The sequence below is a fragment of the Phalacrocorax carbo genome, chromosome 9, assembly GCF_963921805.1.
Source record: "Phalacrocorax carbo chromosome 9, bPhaCar2.1, whole genome shotgun sequence".
Lineage (NCBI taxonomy): Eukaryota > Metazoa > Chordata > Aves > Suliformes > Phalacrocoracidae > Phalacrocorax > Phalacrocorax carbo.
In genome coordinates, this window is record NC_087521.1 from 22,957,219 (window position 1) to 22,969,177 (window position 11,959).

At 35.8% G+C, this 11,959-nt stretch overlaps 1 protein-coding gene across 7 annotated transcripts in view; it reads left to right on the forward strand.

The window, feature by feature from the left end:
• Positions 1-10,242, forward strand: part of PAPOLA (poly(A) polymerase alpha) — a 46,432-nt gene extending 36,190 nt beyond the window's left edge. Inside the window, exons 17-23 of one of the 7 annotated variants that reach the window (XM_064460721.1) lie at positions 141-283; positions 1,933-2,033; positions 3,605-3,825; positions 4,210-4,275; positions 5,880-5,951; positions 6,142-6,210; positions 8,086-10,242. In XM_064460721.1, coding sequence (XP_064316791.1) covers positions 141-283; positions 1,933-2,033; positions 3,605-3,825; positions 4,210-4,275; positions 5,880-5,951; positions 6,142-6,210; positions 8,086-8,181 — 768 coding nt within the window. In that variant the 3' untranslated portion in view covers positions 8,182-10,242. Of the gene's footprint in view, positions 1-140; positions 284-1,932; positions 2,034-3,604; positions 3,826-4,209; positions 4,276-5,879; positions 5,952-6,108; positions 6,211-8,085 lie in introns of those variants that run through there. The other 6 variants (XM_064460723.1, XM_064460722.1, XM_064460724.1 and 3 more) reach the window with 6 other exon arrangements.
• The last annotated feature ends 1,717 nt before the right edge of the window (positions 10,243-11,959 follow it).

The following is an 11,959-nucleotide window of genomic DNA, read 5'->3' on the forward strand; positions in this document are numbered from 1 at the left end:
GCTCATCACTGTTAAATCGCTGCTTGTTTTTTTTTCTTCGCAAATGTAACAACTAATATTTTGCATAACTGAAATATTATGAGATTTGAATCTTCATTGCTTTTGAAGCCCTTAATAATTTTCTTTCCCATGGATTGCAGCATTCAACAGAAGGGATCAGGCTGACAGCTCTGAATGACAGCAGCCTAGACTTGTCTATGGACAGTGATAACAGCACGTCTGTGCCTTCGCCTACTAGTGCTATGAAGACGAGTCCATTGAACAGTTCTGGAAGTTCTCAGGGGTAATGAAGACTTTCAGTCTTGTTGCTGCTCTCTGTTCCCGAATTACTTGTGTCAAAAGCATAGCAAATACTGCATGTGTGAGTTACTAGAGTCATCAAAATGTGGATGTTCCAAACTAGAGCCTGCAGATATTACTTCCAGCTTGAGCACTAGAGCAGGGGTAAATTTCAGGGATAGGGAGCATGGCATTGGACTTCAGATGAAGAATTATAAAGTTGGGTAAAGATGCTTAGAAGAACAAGGTGATATAAAAGCTTGGGGGCACTGTGGTAGGAGGCTGTGAGAGGTAGTGAGCAGAAAATTGAGGTGTGAGAGTAAGGGAGAGTTATGTGAGTTTGGGATCAAAATGTGAGGCAGTAGAGAAGTTCAGGCTTTCTGTCTGGGAAATCAGTAGTGCTACTGCTATTGCTGATGATATCTATGCAAATTAAGCATTGTATTTTCAAAGTGTACATATTAATGCTTATCTTAATCTTAAATTTCTGTATTAACTCCTTTCCTATCTAAACTTCAGTTTGCTTAAGTAAATGGGATTCTACTCTCTCTTCTTTCAAGAGTCTTAATGTTTCTGTTCAACACACAGAAGTTAACACCAGTCTCTTAAAATTGTGCAGTATTAGATGTATATTATAGGATGTTTTGTAGGATAAAAATACTTCACTAAACTTGTTCCTTTTGACAAGTGCTCATTTAGTTAGTCTTCCTTGGTAAATGATTTTCTGTAGTTGATGCCTCTGACCATGCTATTAAAACCAGCCTATGATATCTAGGATGACACACTTGAAGTCAAAATTGCCCTGTGTTGATTTTAGACACATAATGCTTCCCTATTTCTTGAAAATGAAAAAACAAATATTTTTGTCCTGTGGAATCCCAGGCTTTTGCTTGGGAAGTCCAGGCTAAAATCGTAGTCATGGTGGTGTGTGTAGATTGAAAACAACCTTCCTCTTCTAGTCCTTCTATGGTGGTTTTGTTCCGTCCTTCAGGAAGCTAGTGGTGGTGGTTTCCCCTGCACCTTGTTTGCCTTAATTGCCAAATTAATTGCCAAATTGCTGAAAATTGCCTTAATTTTTGCCTTTTTTAAAAATGCAACTTATTACTGGCCTAAAAAACTCTCTGAAGTGATTCAGATTAAATATTTGGAATAGCTTCCATTGCTCAAGTTTGATAGTAGATTGCCAATGATCACTTTTGTCTTCTTGCTGTGACATAGTTTTGTAAGTTCTACTCTGTAACGTAGGTAAAATCCTATCAGCTATGGTTACTGGCCATGCATATAGTATCATAGAATCATTAAGGTTAGAAAAGACCTCTAGGATCATCAAGTCCAAGCATCAACCCAACACTCCCATGTCTCCTAAACCACGCCCTGAAGTGTCACATCTACACATCTTTTAAATACCCCCAGGAATGGCGTGGCGACCCTGCCACCTCTCTGGGCAGCCTGTTCCAATGCCTGACCACTCTTTCAGTTAAGAAATTTTTCCAAATATGCAAACTAAACCTCCCCTAATGCAGCTTGAAGCCGTTTCCTCTCGTTCTATTGCTAGTGACCTGAGGGAAGAGACCATATGACATGGTGAAAGGCAGATCATAGGGCACCATAGCTTCACTAATGTTCAGCATTTTGTCATTTTTCTCTTTTTAGCAGAAGCAGTCCTGCGCCAGCTGTAACAGCAGCATCTGTGACCAACATACAGGCTTCTGAGGTCACTGTGCCACAACTAAATTCCAGTGAAAGCTCAGGGGGTAAGGAACATGGCATAGTATATTGTTTCTACTGATTTTTTTTTAAAATGTTCATAAAGCAGTTTTTCTTCCAGTTTGAGGTCTTTATTTAACACATGCTGTAACAACGTGTTCTCCTTGATACACAGATTTAACTAATTTCTGCAGGACTCAGGAAATCACAGTGCAGTATTTTGTGCTGTGATGTTTGTTTATTATTTTATTCTTAGGGATTTATATTTGCCATTCACAATGGCAGTAGTTTTCCCATGACCTGATGCAGGTCTGTAGGTCAGTTGGTCAAATGAGGAAAAACTTCCTAAAGCTGGAAGAGCAATTTCTATATTTCTTTTTAATCCACTTCATAGTTAAACACAAGAGGTAGTTCTGTACTGTCTGTAACCTGTGCCACATGAATTGATTCTAGGAATGAAAGAGACTGTGATGCTCCTTACTAACATCTTTTCAAATAGCTCCCACTTTGTGTGGTGACTTTATCCTCCATAGTTTCTACAAGAAAAAAAGTACACTTTTCACATAATACTTAAAAAATGTAAAAATCGTTTTTAGTGAAAGAACAAAGGCATCTGATGAAACTGTTCACTTAGCAGAGTCAGCTACTCTTTTTTGATGGAACTTTAGCTGTATACAAGTCAGAAATAGATGGAAAAGGGGACCTACTGGTTAGCCTTTCAGGATGAGATGTCTTATTTCAATCTGACATGTGGGACAGTGGAGTCTTTTTTTATCATAAGTCACAGTTGCATCATTGTGCGCATGTTTGTCCATGAGCACTAAATGGAGCTTAAATGGCATGACTGTGTTTTGGATTTGGAAGTATATCAGTTGTTGTTCGTTCTTTGTTTTGTGTGGGTTTTTTTGTGTGTGTTTTGGTTTTTGGGTTTTTTTTTGGTCAAAAGCAGTTGCCTGATACTTATTAATGAAAAATTTCCTCATTGTAATTTCTCTCATCCCGGAGCATCTCCCTATGTCTGCTGATTGGTTTGAGGTAGGCAATTGATGAGGTAGAGCTTTGTCATATGGAGCATTTTTCAAAAGGATGTATGGAATGTCAGATGTTTATCTGGTGCTCTGTGATGATTTCCTATCTGTCATTGTGTGCTCTGAGCCTGGGAAATGATAAACTTCATGTTTGAGTGACAAAGGGAGCATCAGATTGTTCCTGGATTTGATTTAAGGCAGTCTTTGGCAATGCATATATACAGCTGAGTACAGAAACAGTAAGACTTCTTTGGGTACCAGGAATAATAGAGTTATATTAGCACAGAGCTCTGTCTGGGCTAGTATACCATGCTGTTAAGCAGGGTTAATTATACCAAGCAGAGTGTCACTGACACAGCTACACCCGATATCTGGTACAGGAATTCTCTCTCAGAATGAGCTTGAAACTCAACTGCCGTGTATGCACACCTACTGTTCCAAACATGGTGCTTATACCACTGACTGTACCACTTCCTTGATGCCTGCTTGATGCCACTGGTTTTGAGTAGAGACCAAAAATATCAGTGACTGAACTTGAAATGGTTGTGTCAACTCATCTTGTTGAAGCTTTTCAATTTATTTTTCCACAGGTACTTCAAATGAAAGCATTCCTCAAACTGCCACACAACCAGCCATTTCTCCACCACCAAAGCCTACCATCTCTAGAGTTGTTTCCTCAGCGTATCTATTAAATCAATCACCAAGAACTTCAGGAAATGTTACAACAAAAATGCCTAGCCCTGTCATAGCAGTGAAAAGGACATCTTCTCCCCATAAAGAAGAGTCTCCCAAGAAAATGAAAATTGAAGAGGTATTTGAGATTTTGAGTTCATACCATGACAGTGTCCAAAACTTTAACTATTCTGTGCTGATTCTCATATTCCAAGTTTCAAATATTTTGTTAAAGGGGGTGTATATTTCCTACTCTGATTGCATTGCTGCTTTATGTTTTCAGCTTGCTTAAGTGTTAGTGGTTTTTATTATGCTGATATTCATGATGTGATACATGCACTGCATTAGCACAAATGCTGAGATTCTAAGATCTTGTCTTAAAAACAATTTTTTTTGTTAGATTATAACATGTTAAGTCTTACAACTAAATCTGTTTTAAAAAACACTAAAACCTTATTTTCTTGTTGACTTTTAAAAATGTTTTTATGATTTATAATACTTTCTGGGTTTGTTTGCATTTCAGCAGGATGAGATAAGTGAAGATACTAGCTGTATAGATTTGAATGAGCACGAAAAAATGGAAACTAAGGTATTTATGCCTACACCATACAATTTTGTGTGTATTAATCAGGACTCTTGTGGAAATTACTCTGTTTCCCTCTAGGAATGACTAAGAGCGTTTTTAGTTATGTTATAGACTCTCTGGTAAAGATGTCAAAATGAATGTTGTTTTTCAGTGTATATATGAATATTAATTGCAGCACTTTACCTGCTGCTAGGCAAAGCTGAGTCTGAATCCGTGGTCACATACGACTGATTTCTTTGGTCATTCACACACTATTATGAATAGTGAAAATAAATAAATTTGTTAGGTCAGGGATGTGTCTATATGCCTTGCTTTGCCTGCATCCTGAACTCGGTATGTTTTACTTAGCTAAAGAACAGTCGTCCTATGTATTCCATTGGGATTTCTGCATGTTGGGCTGAGAATCCTGAAGCCAGGTGCTACCTTAGTAACTTTTTAGATAAGAAAAATTTAAAATGGAGGTAAATAAATCTTTTCTGATAGTGAAATTATTACATGAAGTTACAGCATACCTTTTTGGGTCTTAACGATTCAGGTGTGCCCCGCCAGGATCTTGTAATTCAGGTGCCAATTTTTCTGCTCATTGGTGAACAGAAGGGGTGAAGGTCTGTGTTCAGCCTTATGAGAGCAATTCTCCACTTGCTGTGTACAGTTTTTATAAGGCATGTTCTGTTGTCTTTGGAATACTCTGAAAAATAGGCTGATAAATTATCTGTTAAAATGTTTAAGTTACTTTGGCTTATAGTTTCTACACCCTTAAGTGAGGAATTGTATCTTGTTGTATAGTCACCTTGAAATCTCTTTGAACTCAAGACAGGTGAAGGCAGAAATGCGTGTAAGCATTTAATCCTGACACTGAAAATAGATCCTCTTGGATACAGATCTTTATAAAAGACATAGGAAATCCTGTTAGCTTTTTTGTCAGTCTCCTCTAAATCTTATGTCCTTAATATGCATGGAAGGAAATGGAGGAACGAACTTTTTCATTAACATAAACATAGGGTTTTTTGCCATTGAAATGCATGCCTTTTTTAGGATGTGTTTTAGTAAATGGTACAATTTCAACGGGCTGTTTTCATTAAAATGAGACTGCCACTGTCCTGCTTCAGCCTTGCAGTCCCACTGTTTTATCTGAAAAACTGACATTCATCTGTCCATCCAGAAAGCTGTTTTAACCCATGAAATTAGCAAGAAAATTTTTCTGGCAGAATGGTGAAAGGAGTGGAAAAGCAGTTAAATTTGCAACAAATTCACCAGCATTTCATATGGTCTTCCTTGATACTATATTTTGTCTTTAATGAGTTTAATGAGATGTAAGTTTTCCAATAGGATTCTGTATAAAAGGCATTAAGTGGTTAAACAAGTGACAGCTGAGAAGTGGTGTAGCTTGTGTTGATGTCAAATTCCTGATAAGCAAAACATCTCTAATGTGGTGATTTCTGTGTTATAAAAGGACGAGTATCAATGGGGCAATATTAATACTTGCCTTTTTTTTTCTTTTTTGCTGTATATGCACAACTTAAGACATTCTGGTTAATAGTTCTTTATAAATATCTTTTCATAATTGGAAGTGGTATAACTGTTGATGTCTTTTGGGGTTTTTTTAGGAGCAACTTGAGACAGAAGTGAATGTTAATTCTCAAACAGAAACTCTTCAGACAACTCTGCAAGCTCCTCAGGTACTGTTTTTAAGAACACCTCTGTGTGTGTGTGCTAATCTGTGGTGAAAACTTGGAAATTAAAATGAGTCCAGATGTTAATAAATGTGTAATTTTTAATATAAATCCATTGTATGGAAAGCTGCTTGTTGTTACTGTCACAATTTTTGTGTTTTAGATGGTCATTGATCTTATTGAATGTGCATTGTAGCTAAACATGTATGGCTTGCCATACAAACTGACCGAAGCTGGATTCGCTCTTCTGAATTGTGCCTTCAAAGTAAGGGGCTCAGTTTATTCCTTTGTGCTTTGCACATCACAGAATAATCCTTTCTAACGAGGAAAGAAATGCTTTAAATAGCTACTGCTCAAAGATACTCTGGTAGAGGTTGAGAATGTCTGAAATGTAACTTCAGATTCTGATACTTGGTATGAGAGAGACACGTAACTAATTCATTAGCTAGCTGTGTTACTTCACTGCAGGTATTATAAGTGTAAGGAGCACTGGAAAAATAGACATTAAGAATTCTGTGATATTCACTTAAAATTTTGTTCCTAATATTGTAACCAATTTTAGAGACCGCATCTTCGTCTTTACTAGCCTTTTTAAGCTTGTCTTAGTGCTCTACTGATTGAAGTTTTACTATTGCAAAGCATTTTATGCACACTTTAATCGTCAAATGATGTGCAGTAAATGTATTGATTGAAAATGAAGATATATTGCAATAGCATTAATGGTATGTATTATTGGACTTCTTGAACTATTTGAGCAGTACTGAATAAAGGTACCAAAATTGCTTGGCAAAAACTGTAGATGTTACATGGGCATTCTAGACTGCTTCAGGTAAATTTTTAGATCATTTAGAACACCAAGTTTATTTCATTTATAGTTGAGGGACGATTATATAAAGCTTTGTAGCTTTTACAAATTGGGTAGTTGTAACTTTAGCAAAAGTAATCTGGAAACTGCAAAAGAATGGTGGACCTCTTCAGTCATTTTTTCAGTGTTCTTGTTGGCTTTGTTTAAAACGTTCTTCATGTTGCAGAAAATAGAAACATGTTAAACTGCAAGTCAGCACCGGGCAGGGGGAAGGTGGGAGGTCAGAGCTGCTTTGCCCTGGGTCCTTGTTGCATTGTGCTTTGCTACCTTATCAGTCAGTGTTAACTCGGTTGATTTCTTTTTAAGAAAACAATTAAGAGCAGTCATTTTAATGCAATTTTCCCCATATATCAAATGTACCTTATATTAATTTTGAATGTTTATAACAAAATAATTTTTGATGTATTATGGGAAGTAATTCATAACAACTGGGTCATTGTGATGTCAAATATGTGGAAATGGAAGAGAAACACTTCAAAATTAAAAAAAAAAAAAAAAAAAACAACAACCAAAACCAAACCAACCAACAATAGAGGCTTATGAAGCATGTGAGAAATTAATGAATCATGCTGAATCTTGAGAGTATTCCTTTTTTGTGTTTTCCTTTATATATGGCTTTAGATATGATTTTGCTGAATGGGATTTAAGGCTTAAGTGAGAAAAAAAGTGTTCAGATTATTTTCAAGGTGAAATTCTTAATGCAGTCATACAGCACTGTTCTAGAGTTCATATGTTTTCCATATAAATATAAACCATTATGAAAAGTTGGAAATTTACCTGTGAGGAACTTTTTAAATAGTCTGAAATATAAATGTGTGAAGACACATACTTGCACTGGGGACAGTTTTTCATCATTCATCTGTAAGGGGCTGAGGCTTAACACTGAATTGTTCAAAGGAATTTTTAAATACTGAAGACGTAGATTAGATAGTAGATGTCACAGATCAAGCACCCTTACGTAGATATTATGTTTTATTATAATACAGGTTATTAGTAAGCTCAGCTTTATCTGCAGCACTTCCTAATTTCTTACAGCTGTCAAAAAAGGAAAGGTGTACTATGAAAGAGACTCTTGTACAAATTTTCCTTAATGACTGTGTAGGCAAAGGAAATATCTGCATCTATATTTGTAATTTGTAGTTATCCTTACCTTGCTATAGTCTTAAAAACTCTTCTAAAGATCTTGTTTTTGAAAGTTAGTGCCAGTTACTACAATATTTTAATTTTGATGTTTACAAAGTTAAAATACAACCAAGCTTCTTCTTCTCTTTTCAGAAAACACCCAGTACAGACCTTTCAGATATCCCTGCTCTCCCTGCAAATCCTATTCCTGTTATCAAGAATTCAATAAAATTGAGATTGAACCGGTAAAAACAACCTCAGGGGTCCATAAACAGTATCTGCCAACTCAACCTGTTGTCTTCTAATGCTAGAAAAAAAGGAGAACGGAGGGTGCAAGACTAGAACATGATCACAAATGGATTTAGGTATATTTTGTGCACTTCCCTTTCTGGGCTAAAATCACCACTTGATTGGAAGTCCAGGTTAGTATGTGAAGCCAGGAGTACAATTAATGTGTTAGCAACAGTTGCATTAAATATTTCGAAGGATTACTGCCTTTAAGAACATGAACACTATTTGTAGCCATATTTGACATTCTGATTGAATTTGTTTGATGCATTGTTTCAAAATTGAGATAAAACTGGCATAAGAATCCCTTAAATGCACTTTTATGTACTTTTTTATTGGACTGTGACTAATTTTAGATCTTCAGCCGATACACTTTTGTTTTATTGAGGAATCTCTTCAATAGTAGTAATCTGCAAATTGGATGACGTTCTAGGATATACTATACATTGAAAACAAAGTGTCTAGTATATCTAGTTCAACAACCATCAAGCAGCAGTAAGCCTTTAAAATGAAATGTCAAATCTTTGAGGTTGTAAGATATGTTGAGGAAGTAATTGGGAAGTTTTGGCATCGGTGGGATGTGATTAAGATGTGGTCTACTTTATTTATAGGGTTGTTTTAAAGTGCATACAGATCAGCAATCAAACATCAAATAAACTTTCCGTTGAGCTACTCAAACTCCTTATTCCCTTTTCGATCCTTTTATTTCTTGGGAAAAGTTTTTGCGTTTAAAGTTGGGGGGTGGTTTTGCAGCTTGTATGCACCATATAGAACAATAGCTAGTTATACAAAATAAAAGCAAGCCAGACCTTCATTTGGGTTCCCCCCCGCCCCTTACCTAATTGTAATACTTTGTGGCCTGTAGGCACAAATTCAAAATTTTGTCCCATGACTAAAGTGTTTAAGTAAATATTGCGTGCCTGTGAAATGTAACACCTGTCTTGATGGCCTTTGAATCACTAAATATAAGATGATTTTTGTACACTCCATAAAAGTCCTGTATGCATTTAAAAGCTTCAAATTTTAAATAAAGGCAAAAAGTTTTTTCCCTAAGAATTTTAACCTTTTTATTTTTAGATGGCTCATCAGAAATAGTTTTACATACTGAACAATAATGAATTTTTAAAAGTCATATTTCTAGTAAGCACTTGACATCTAGTAAGCTCTCTTACTCCTATTTTTTGTTCTTGTAGTCCTATCACAAAAAGATAAGTAACACCTTTTTCTTTTGAAAGAACTGAATCTCTCATGGCAAAGAACAGCAGTATTTGAGGAACATGAGGGATACCAACAGTAATACCAGATGTAGATAACAATCTTCATGTTACTATTACTTCAGTCTGAAATGTGGGATGTCAAATCATACTTCCCATACTTTGATTAGCATGTTTTATGAACTCTTTTCTCCCATTGTGCTCCATCCTATTACACATGCATCTTTCATGTTAAAATTAAATTACTTACACTCTTCCCCTTATCCTTCTAAATTAATTCTCCAAAGTCAGAGTGTAGCTTATCTTTTACTTAGGCTGTGCAGTAACTGAAGGGTTTTTTTGCCATTTGTCTAAGATGTCTAGTATACAACATTTCTCTTTTCCTTGCCCTGTGCAGCCTGCTGTCGTCCACCCCACAAAGAAGGTTATATTAACAGTTGAAGTGTACAAGGTGTCTGTGTATTTTGTGTAGCTATGGAGTTTAGATCGAAATTGCCAGGCACAAATTTAGTCTTGTCATTTTGTTTACACATCGGAAAATTTTTTTCATTTTATTAAACGTTTCATGTAACGGCACCCAAGTTTTGCCAAGCTGGAAACTTGGAACCTTTCTGTATAGTGACTTTTTAATTCTAGTTTTCATAACCTGGAGATCAGACTGTTGCTTTCGCATGATGTACGTAGTGTCTCATGACTGGAGTTTGCTTTGTTTTATAGTCTCTGTACTCCTTGTATTTTTCAAGAGCTATTTTGTAAACAGATGATGTATTTCTCCATTGAAAACACAATAAAAAACAGCACAATCCCATAGTTGTCTGATTTTTCTGAATGTACAAAATTGATTTTACTCTCAATTCATACTTAGCTCTTAAATTTTCTGGTGAGACGAAAATACAGTACGGCCTAAAAGAAATAGTACATAAATTAATGTTCTCTAAATAAGCATAGTGTTAGATATAGGAAGTGGAATTAATACTCAGCAGGATTTTGAGTTCTAGTCTGTTAGAGGGAAAGGTTGTGGATTGTGCAGTGGCGTGGTGGGGACGGAGTTTATTTCTCCCCATCCCCCCACCCCCAAAAAGCCAAAACCAAACAAACGAACCAAACAAAACCAAACAAGAACCAAAACCCAAAACAAAACCCTTTTAAGAGCATCCATTCTTTGTCTCCTGATTAGGAGTCCATCTCAAAATCGAGTCTTACAAGCTGACAAAACTAGAAGAAATGTGTGCATAAACAATTTGGGGCTATGCTATTTTCTTTAAAAGTTTTAATTCCATTTTTTTAAACATTAGCTGTAACAGTTTTGGCATCTTAACACTTGTTTTTCTCGCAAGCGACTATTTCTTATGTCAGCAGATGGCACTATTTCTCTTCTTGTCAAATAGTTTAAGCTTGCCCTGAAATAAAAGTAAAAAGTACAAGTAGTTGTGCATCACTTGATTGATCTTTGTATCAGCATGAGCCCGATCCTCCAAATGCTTAATGTGAGTAACTTTAATAAGTAGCCTCCTTTTGACTAAAATTTCTTTAACTGCTGAAGCCACTGATGATTATGGTCTTCATATTATAATTAGCCTGCCTAAAACAATAACCCTTTGTATATATTTTTCACAGCATGCAATTGCTTGTCTTGTTTAGAACAGATTCATCATCTTTATATCTCACCGACCCGGTCTCTTTCATCACAGCTGATGTTATTTATGGCTTTAATTCCGTTTTTATTTTCTCTGACCAATAAAAATCTGCTGGTAGATATACAAATTTCTCTTCAGTGTTTCTCAGTCTACTGGCAATAGGCTTCAATAGGCTTGTTTTCCTGAGCTGCCTGTCATGAACCTCCAGAAGTAAGTTCATGACTCAAGGATCTGCAAACAAGAAGCTGAGAATTACTGTTGTAGCCAAAATAATTAACATTAATAAGCCGTGGTTCTAACAGATGGCTTTAGACACACTGATTTGAATCAGACATTTGAGTTGATGAGTTCTAGCTAAAGTTGTGTTTCCTTGCTGTAGGTAGAATGTGTGCATGCCATCTCTTAGTGCATTTCTTTTTTTTTTTTTTAAACTGCAAAATCTTTAAACTTGTAACTACAAGTATGTAGTAACTGAGTAGTAATGAGTATCAATTCATAGTAAACATACCTTAATGAGAGAACCAATTTTAATCAACAATGAAAGTTAAAACTGAGTTCTTAATCTTCTAGAATAACCAAAAATAATTCAGTATAGCAAGAACAGACTAGATATTACTGAGCCAGAATCCATACTTAAATGCATGAAAAACTACCGTGGTAGTTACTGAGGAAGCAGGGTATGTTTATTTTCTCATAATATTTTTTTTTTTTTTTAAGATGAGTGCATTCATACAAAAGTTGTTCTGCATGTTGAAGTCATCCTGACATCCTTTATGTAACTTTATACACACACTAGTTGGGTAGCTTTGCTATACTTAATCTTTCTTCAGCATCATTGTGGCTGAACAATACTTACTAAAAATTGTCACTTAAAAATGTGCAGGTCCC